The sequence below is a fragment of the Neolamprologus brichardi genome, chromosome 3 (genome assembly GCF_056152115.1).
Source record: "Neolamprologus brichardi isolate AB-2024 chromosome 3, ASM5615211v1, whole genome shotgun sequence".
Lineage (NCBI taxonomy): Eukaryota > Metazoa > Chordata > Actinopteri > Cichliformes > Cichlidae > Neolamprologus > Neolamprologus brichardi.
The window spans coordinates 1,421,074-1,430,000 of NC_142106.1; the positions used below are offsets into that span (position 1 = coordinate 1,421,074).

At 43.5% G+C, this 8,927-nt stretch overlaps 2 protein-coding genes and 1 long non-coding RNA gene across 5 annotated transcripts in view; 2 read left to right on the top strand and 1 right to left on the bottom strand.

Moving 5' to 3' along the window:
- The first annotated feature begins 1,085 nt into the window (after positions 1 to 1,085).
- LOC148103101 (butyrophilin subfamily 3 member A3-like) overlaps positions 1,086 to 8,927 on the top strand; it is a 9,570-nt gene continuing 1,728 nt past the window's right edge. For 2 of the 3 annotated variants that reach the window (XM_087838612.1, XM_087838613.1), the window contains exons 1-5: positions 1,086 to 1,178; positions 6,064 to 6,414; positions 7,703 to 8,029; positions 8,115 to 8,216; positions 8,804 to 8,927. The exon at positions 8,804 to 8,927 is cut by the window's right edge. In XM_087838612.1, the coding sequence (XP_087694738.1) occupies positions 1,142 to 1,178; positions 6,064 to 6,414; positions 7,703 to 8,029; positions 8,115 to 8,216; positions 8,804 to 8,927 (941 nt within the window). In that variant the 5' untranslated portion in view covers positions 1,086 to 1,141. Of the gene's footprint in view, positions 1,227 to 6,063; positions 6,415 to 7,702; positions 8,030 to 8,114; positions 8,217 to 8,803 lie in introns of all 3 variants that reach the window. The other variant, XM_087838614.1, reaches the window with a different exon arrangement.
- Positions 1,434 to 2,727, top strand: LOC148103102 (uncharacterized). Its single transcript, XR_015718567.1, has 2 exons — positions 1,434 to 1,948; positions 2,485 to 2,727. It is a non-coding gene; the product is annotated as an uncharacterized LOC148103102 (long non-coding RNA).
- Positions 3,315 to 4,919, bottom strand: LOC148103103 (uncharacterized). The gene is made up of 3 exons (XM_087838669.1): positions 4,485 to 4,919; positions 3,828 to 3,917; positions 3,315 to 3,657 (listed from the first exon to the last, which is right to left on the bottom strand). The coding sequence occupies exons 1-3, from the start codon at positions 4,609 to 4,611 to the stop codon at positions 3,398 to 3,400; spliced, it is 477 nt and encodes a 158-aa protein (XP_087694795.1). The 5' UTR covers positions 4,612 to 4,919; the 3' UTR covers positions 3,315 to 3,397.

The window sequence follows — 8,927 nt, forward strand, 5'->3', positions numbered from 1 at the left end:
GAGTAAGATTTGGTCACACAGGGTTAAATAGCACACTTAAAAAGATGAATAAGCATGAGGCAGGAGGCATTTGATCATGTAATGTTAGAATGTGGTAAATATAGGTGGGAAAGGCAAATACAGAAATCTGAATTACAGAAAAATACAGTTCAATTAAGGGTAACATAAATATTTCAAATGGGTGTGAAACCGGTGTGATTCTGTGGTGTGTCTGATAAAAAAGGTAAAAGAAAGAAAGACCTCCAAGTAAATAATTTGCCCACTCCAGCTCCTCTCCCACGGGGGAATTGTAGAAAAGGGCAGCATTTATTTTTACATTAAACATAAAGTATGCATTTACACGTAACATATTTGACATAAGATAAAACAAAAACAACAACACAAAATCCGACATACCTGATAAAAAAGGTAAAAGAAAGAAAGGCCTCCAAGTAAATCATTTGCCCACTCCAGCTCCTATGACCAAATACAAACAGTGGGGAAGAGGGTTAGCTCAACCCACCACAACTTCCAAGCTAGCAAGAAGTATATATTCATGCTAGCATTTATGGCGCCTAAAACACATTTATGATACACACATACTACACACTTGTAACATCTAACAAAAAACAGGCTTAATAATGACAATAATTGAACTAAAATCACAATCAGAAACATCCAGGTGGCTAAATATGAATTATATGTGTGTTTTAAAGTGTTGGAAAGAAATGACACCCACCTCTCCCACAGGGGAATTGTAGAAAAGGGGCAAAAGGGGTACACTGTATTTATAGGGTTGCACCAAAGAAGAAGAAGAAAAGAATGAGGAGGGGCTCTAACTGATAATGAACATAACTACAGGCTTGGAGGTCCTAAAAGTCAGGTATAAAAGGAGCAGTTTGGGGGTTTAGGACACATTTTGTGTAATTATAACACTGTGATTTATGACCCTGTTACAGGTGCAGGTCATGGAGTTTATAGAGCGATATTTGTGTTTTTAAGAGCAACAGGTGTTTATATGAAAACAAAGGTGTGAACGATGTCCAGAAGGTGGCGGTAACGCACCTGAAGCTGTTTGCCAACCGCTACAAAAAGACAGCAGAAGAAGAAGCAGCAGCAGGCTGTGGTGGTATCGAGCACTAACGGAATTTTCTCCCGGAGGATGAAGACGTTGCTGACGTCACTGCTCCTCGTGCTCGGTAGGAAAATCGCTCTGATCCTGTTTGAAGGCGCACGCGCTCACTCAGGCGTGTGCCTTCAAACAATAAGAAGTGTGACGTGAGTTTACTGTGAACTTTACCATGTGATAAACCGTGTGTGTCCGCGGCCTGGTGGGGGCGCCGTTCCTCTGTATCCGCTCTTCGTGACGCACTGGAGCAAATATTTAACCCTCACGTGACCCGGCTGAGGGCGCCGACCTGTTTGTCGGACAGTAATGATGCGGTAACTGGACTCTTACGGTGTGTTCACACCGAACGCGATGGACGCGAACAAAAACGCCCCAAACGCCCCTAATTTGACGCGTGCACATTCGCGCCTCAACGCGTGTCCAAGAAAAATCCATCGCGCGTCAAAATATGATATTTTGACGCGCGTGAACCGGAAATGTGGGAGGGATGTGGGAGGAAGTTGTGCCAGACCGGTATCTTTGCAAGATGGCAGCTGTCGAGTTAGCGCTTGAAGAGAGAGTCTCCCTTCTCTATGTACTGTGGAGAGCAGAGCAGCGGCGTAAAAGACGCCCTCGCCGTACCTGGGTCCATCAGGTCCTCCAGAGGCATGAGCAGTTTGGTGAGTTTCACCATTTGCTCCAGGAGCTGCGCCTGGATGACGGCCGATTCCAGCGACATCACCGTCTTTCACTCGGCCAGTTTGAGGACCTGCTTCCCCGGGTCGGTCCCAGAATCGCCCGCCTAGACACCAATTACAGGCGCTCAATCCCACCTGCAGAGCGCCTGTCCATCTGCCTGAGGTTAGTAAAAGTATTTAATACAGTAGTCCTTTATTGATACCTGTGCTAATACATGCTAAACCATCCATTTATACACTGCTAACATGGATGTGCTATGCTAACAGTGAATGTGGTACGGAGACGACTGTTTATAATATTTCTAGTGATACTCAGAAGGTCTCATCAAGTCCCGATTTAATTCGATTTATGCTGTTATCAGTGTTTGAATGATAGCATGGCTGTGGTGTCATATCAATGTAGTATGCGCTCGGTGTTTGCTGATATCAAACTGTAGCATTAGGACCACTGAGTTAACCTTTGTAGTGATACTCACTCCTTTTTATTTAGACCTGGTTTAATTCTGGGATAGTTGAATATTTGTATATAATCCCCGCAGACTGTTTTAGATTATATCTAATATATATCATGTAATTATCCTTATAATTACAAAAGGTTTTATGTAAGATTTATGTTTTGCAATTTGTAATTTTGGAATTTCAATAATGTATTTTGTAACTGCAGTACACATAATACTCATTTTAAACAATTTTGTCCAGGTTCCTTGCCAGCAAACAACTCCTCCAGAGAGGCTGTCCTGGTGAGGGAGAAGTTCATGGCTCACTTCTCGGTGGAGGGAGCTGTGTCTTGGCAACCAAAGGAGTAGCCTGTTTGAAGTCCGAGTGACTTCCCCACAACGGCTCTTTTAAGAGCCACCCACAAACCTCTAAAGAGTGTTCCTGTCCTTTTAATTTTTTCTTAATAAATGGAGCTCTACTCCAAAATAAACTAACCTCTTTTTACTCTCTTAAATAACTTGTCTTCACTATGTTCCTATATACAGTGTGGTGGAAAAGTTTGGGCAACCTTATTAAAAGTCATTATTTTCCTGTATGAATCGCTGTTACAATGAAAAATGTCACTTACATATATCATATAGGAGACACACACATTGATATACACTAAATATTTATTTCATTTCTCTTTTTTTGTGTCGCAAATTTATGCACCTGCTTGATTTAAACAGTTATTGCACACTTTCTGTAAACTGCATTTCACTTCTCAAATATCACTGTGTGTGTCTCCTATATGATATATTTGACTATTTTTATTGTGACAACCAATGATTTGTACAGGAAAATAATTACTTTTCACAATGTTGCCCAAACTTTTGCATCCCACTGTAATAGTATGTTTTGTCATTAGTATAATATGAAATAAATTCTACTTGTGTCAAGTCGGGTGCCAATATTTGCTGTGTAGTAGAACAGAGACATTTGTCATTATAAATGTTTATTTGAAAAAATATAAATTCATTAACAAAAACATTTATCATAAATATATGAAATTTAACTATTTACAGAGAGACAGGAATAAAAAGGACCCAGCTTGGAGTGGAAGAGCCTCAGGGAGGAGGAGGAGAAAAATAAGAACATTGTTTCTGCCCTGGAGAGCTGCTGCCTCATCAGAAAACTACTGATCATTAGGGTCCAATGTTTCCAAATTTAACACAGCTGTGCTGTTTTCAAAAGCTAATTTATAAATTTGAAATTTCACGAATTCTCGTGTCTGAGGCGGCATGCTCTCCAGAACAGGAACAAGGCCGAGGAGGAAATGTTCTGTTGGAGACGGGCGTGGCCTCTTTAGGGACTCCAGGATGGCCAGCTCCACCGCCGATGGACCGTCCTGGGACCCGTCCCTCGCCCGCCTTCGAGCTGTCCTCCTCTGTGGGCCTGTAAAACACAGCACAAAACAACACAAAGTAATGAGAAGGCTGCTACTAGATTTTCATTTTCAAAATTGAAAAAAACAGGATATAAACAGATTGGTTGTAGATATTTAGTAAAGGTGATCACAAGGGAATTCAAGCAAGTAAAAAGCTGTCAGTGCTTGATGTTCATACCTGTGGGTGCAGCAGCAGGAGCTGAGGGACCAGGGACTGGAGAGCCAGGAGAAGAGACAGCTGAGGACTCTGCTGCATGATTACTTGACTCTATGAAGACAATATTAGATGTTAACAGGTTGAAAACAACAGTCATAGAGAATATTATATTATTATATACTTATTATTATATACAGTGGTCTCTCATTTATTGCAGCACATGAACAGTAGTCACAGTTCTCACAAGTTGATTCTCAAAGTGAAAACCTTTGTCGATTTTAAAACGTAAAAGTATTATGCCGCGCTTTTTCTCCGTCTGCGGCGCCACTTTTGTGCGCCTTTTTTGCTCCCGGTGCAGGTGTGTATTTCCGAATGAGGGTCATAGTTTCAGTGTTTTTGTGCTGTTTTTTTCTATTGGACGCGATGGTTATCAAAACCAAACATGATAAGTTTGGCAAGCGCAGGAGACACGACACAGAGGAGATTTGTCATTTGGGCTGCAGAATGCAATGCGCATCGTTGAAAGCTGTACGGTGCAATAAAAAAAATCAGCGAACAGGCGAGGCAGTGACGGATGAACAGCGGGACTACTGTATACTGTTTATTAATAAACAAAATATGTTCCTGTATGACAACACGCATAAATTAACTGCCTACATTAACTCAATGTAAACATACCTTCTGACTGACACTCCCCTGCTGCCTCTTCGGGCTGTCCCTGGTCCTCGGGGGAGAAGTTCTCCACGGTCCGCACCATATTACCGCTAGTCTCCCGCGGGGTGAGGAAGGGGTCCAGAAACCCCATGACCGTGAAGAACTTCCATTTTCTCCCCGATCCTGCTGCAGACCCACTCCCCTTCTCCTTCTCTGTCTTCTTCTCCTTATTATAAGTGTCCCTGAGGCTCTTCCACTTTCTCCTGCAGATGTCCTCTGAATAAACGCATTATCTTGTTAGCGGAAAGGTATTTGTACATCAGTGGGAAAATAGCGGGACAGTAGGCGGGCTTGCTAGCTTTTGCGCGGGTACATCGGGTCAGTCTGAAAATTAAAAAGAAGGAGGAATGAACTTACCAGGTTGCTCGATCTCCTCACTTATGTGTCTCCAAGCTAGGTCCTTTTTATTCCTGTCTCGGTAGAAGTAGTAGCTAGCATCATATAGCTCCGGGTGATTAGCCACGGCTCTGATTAGCTTTTCCTCCATACTGAATGAAGAATGAAGGGCTTTGGCTGGATCTGCCCCTTTGACCTAGGTCAGAGCCACGTCACCAGGCTCCTGATTGGTTGTCGCGGCGCGATTTGACGCTGGAGTTCAGCTTTTTCCAACTCGAGCGGTAGACGCGAAACGCGCGTATGCACAAAATGCAACACAAAAACTCACGCGCGTGGTTTTATTCGCGAGTCAAACGCGCCAGACGCGCTACACTGACGCGCGTTTCACGCGTTTTGGCGTTTTCGCGACGCAAATCTGCTTCCGAATTTTCGCGGGACCCACAATCGCGCGTCATCGCGCTTTTCCATTGACTTTACATGTAAACCTGACGCTCTATTCGCGTCCATCGCGTTCGGTGTGAACACACCGTTAGCTGGGCTGCTGCTGCTGCAGAGTTTGTGTTATGTTGTGTTTTTAACTGGCAGCGAGTGAAGCTGTAGACCATTTAAACATAAGATATAGTTCATCTTCTTCTCTATAAATCCTCTTTTTCCAGCAACACTGAAAACAACACACTGTTAAAACAAAGAAGCCACACAAAACAATATAATGGAAGCCATTATTGACAGTCACCTCATGCACTGTTTGTATATCCACGTCCACACATATTCTGCACAGTTAGCTGCTGTTGTGTAAAAGCAGCGAGCAGCAGACGTCCACAGAGATCTGACTTAAGATGAGGATAAAAAGTAAAAAGCAGGTTTTCTTCTGTTTCCTGCTTCATCTGTGCTGAGTCAACAATGTCGCGTTGATTAGACGACTAAGCAGCCTCTAAATGTCCGGGTTTAAATCTGAGGCTGTCAAGACGTCGAGCAGGAATTTGCAAAGTGCTGGAAGCTCAAAAAAATCTCTTCCTTCTCTTTTCAACAAGCTCAGAAGATGTTTTTCACCGCGGTGTAAGGAAGTCGTCACTAACCTCTGCTGCCTTTGAAACATCCGCTGGTTTTGTGTAATTACTCATTGTGTGGCTGTGATGGACGTTGTGTGTTTGTCACTTCCTGAAGCCAACTGAAACACTCTTGTGTTCTTGTTTGTGTCTCCTGCCAGTTTCCCAGCATGCCCTGCCTGCGGTGGTGGAGGTGTATGAGGGGGTAATGTCTGTCCTGTTGCCCTGCAAGTACTCGGGTTTTATCCCTGAGGATGACCCCACGGTGCTGTGGACTCGTAGTGATCTCAATCCTAAATCTGTCCATGTGAGACGAGAAGAAGCAGATGATCTCAGAGGGCAAAACCAGCGTTACAGCGGGCGCACGTCGATGAGACCTGATGCTCTGGACTCTCTAGACTTCAGCCTCACTCTGAGAAACCCAACAAAGACTGACAGCAGCAACTACACCTGCTCCATCAGCGATGGGACAGAAGATCAGAGACTGAGAGACATCCAGCTGCAGGTCAAAGGTCAGTAATTAACCTGACCTGAACAGAATGAATGTTTTGGGCTCTCTTAAAGTAAGACGTCTGTTAGTGGACTGGTGGTGCTGAGAGAAGCTTTAATGAAGTCAGTCAGGAGAAGACCCTGAAGATCCCAGTGTGTGATCCAAACAGACACCGTCTCTGCTTTTAAGATTAGACGTCAGACTTTCATTTTGATAAAGCTTCCTGTGATCTGAGGCTGCTTGGTTCATGGTCTGTCTGAGCTCCTCTTTCTCCTCGTTCTTCCCCATCACCAAGTCATGCTCATAGATCTTTGAATTCTGTGTGAAACAAACTCGAGTGTTCTCACAGATGGATGAAGGTGAAATCAACGTGGTAAGAAAATAGTTGGAGGAACCTAATTAGAAAGGGAGAGATTCAAGTTGTGCTTTGACTATCAGTCATTGCTAACAGCTAACGTGTAGCTTTTACATGTTTCAGTTTAAGTAAGGAATAATCCAACAACAGCTCTTCAAACCTGATTAAAACCCATGTTAATACACACTGTATGTGTTTGCATCATATATAGTCAGGACTGCTACACTATCTAACTGGTAGTGTGAGCGATGGTGGTCCAGCCCATTAAAATAATAGTCAGTCTGTCGCCATCTCTCGGGTTTCATTACAACTGTTCATTTTAAAGCTCCGTTTTTAAGAGCTTAGTTTGTTTTGCAGGATGTTTCACAATATGAATATATGTAATTTATCAAACACGTCATATACAAAACGAATATGTGATTAAAACTATGACATTACATGTAAGCTTTAAGTCTAACGTCTCTTCTTCTCCTGTCCTCTTTCTTATCTTTGTCCATCTTCTTTTCTCTCCCTGTGATTTACAGCAGCTGGACCTTTAGCTGCGACACACTGTGAGACAAACTGCACACAGACAGTTTGTGTGTTTGCTGATGTTTGTTAACACTGCATTTGAAATTAGCCGACACTTAAAAAAACATCACGCGGTGTCCGCTCGCTTCTCCAGTGCGAGCTCGATTCTGTAGTGCTGCAGACGCGACTTACGGACACGTGCACTCCCACTTCAAGCCCGAGTATGAACTCTAAACCTAAAGTCACCAGCCTGTTTTGAAAATGTAAGAAGTAGAAAGTTCAGATACCTGAAAAATTTACTTAAGTAGCAAAGTATTTGTACTTTGTTACTTGTGACTCAGTAACATTGATACCCAGATCTAGTAGGTCACGACTGTGCTATTACTTACAGTGTGTCTGCTGTTTCTTCTTCTACAGTTGATATTGTGGTTTCTCGTCCTCTCAGACCAGCAGGTGGAGGTGAAGGTCGTTGGAGGCTCAGGCGCCGTCATCCTGCCGTGCCAAACAAAACCTGACCTGCCTGAGGACACCACAGTGGAGTGGACTCGCTCTGACCAAGAACTGGTCCATGTGTATTCAAACAGAAGTGACGACCTGACGAAACAGGACGGACTTTACAGAGACCGAACAAAGATGAGCAAAGACCTGCTGAGAACTGGAGACCTCAGTCTGACCCTGAAACACCCCACAGAGAGAGACGGTGGAGGATACATCTGCACCATCCACAGGGACAAAGACATCCTGAGACAGAAAGTAGCGCTGCAGGTCAAAGGTCAGAGCTGCAGATAAAGACCAAAGGTCAATGCAGGACGTTAAGGTCAGAGGTCATGTTGTGTTTGTTTAATGTTTCTCCACAGAACCGTTTCCATCCTGGGCCACAGCTCTCCTGGTTTTCCTGCTTCTCGTTCTGGTTGTTTCTGCGGTTCTTTTATTTAGTTTCTGGCATCACGTCATGTCATGTGAGTGTCTCCTACTACACTACCCATAATGCCACAGCATGACTTTCCTAAACAGTGTGTGTGCTTCACTGCATTGATCTGACACAGAGGCTGCATGTGGACAAGCTGTTCTTCTTCTGTGGTGGTAAACAGCAGCTGACATGGAAACATGTGCTGACAGTAAATGTTCCTCCTTGAGTTGTGCTCAGTCATGTGGTGGAGAGCTTCAGATGTTCAGATGATTAAACAACAAATATGCAAATAGGAAACTAAATATATTTTCTGTCCACAAGTTCAATAAAGATTCAAATTAAATCAAAGCGATTTTATTTTCCCGTCCAAAATAAAGTTTCCAACTTTTACAGATGAGTCATTTTATATTCAGGACAGCAGTGGACGTGCTCTGGAGTGAGGCTCACGCTTATCTCCCAGCTGCTGATAACCTGCTGAAGAAGCTCTGTCATGACTTCAGCCATGTGGGAGGAGCCTCTTTACAGCACAAACTCATTCATATCCCTGTGCTTTCATTTATTTTATGTTTAGAATGAACCTCTGAAAACCTGCTGTTACCGTCTGTACAGCTCATGTTGTGTTCATTGTCTTCTCAGTCATTCCGGTGGAGGTGGAGGTGGTGGAGGGGGCGGAGTCTGTCCAGCTGCCCTTCAAAACCACAAAAAACCTGCCTGAAGATGTTAAAGTGTTGTGGGAACGCTATGATCCCAGAATGAAGGC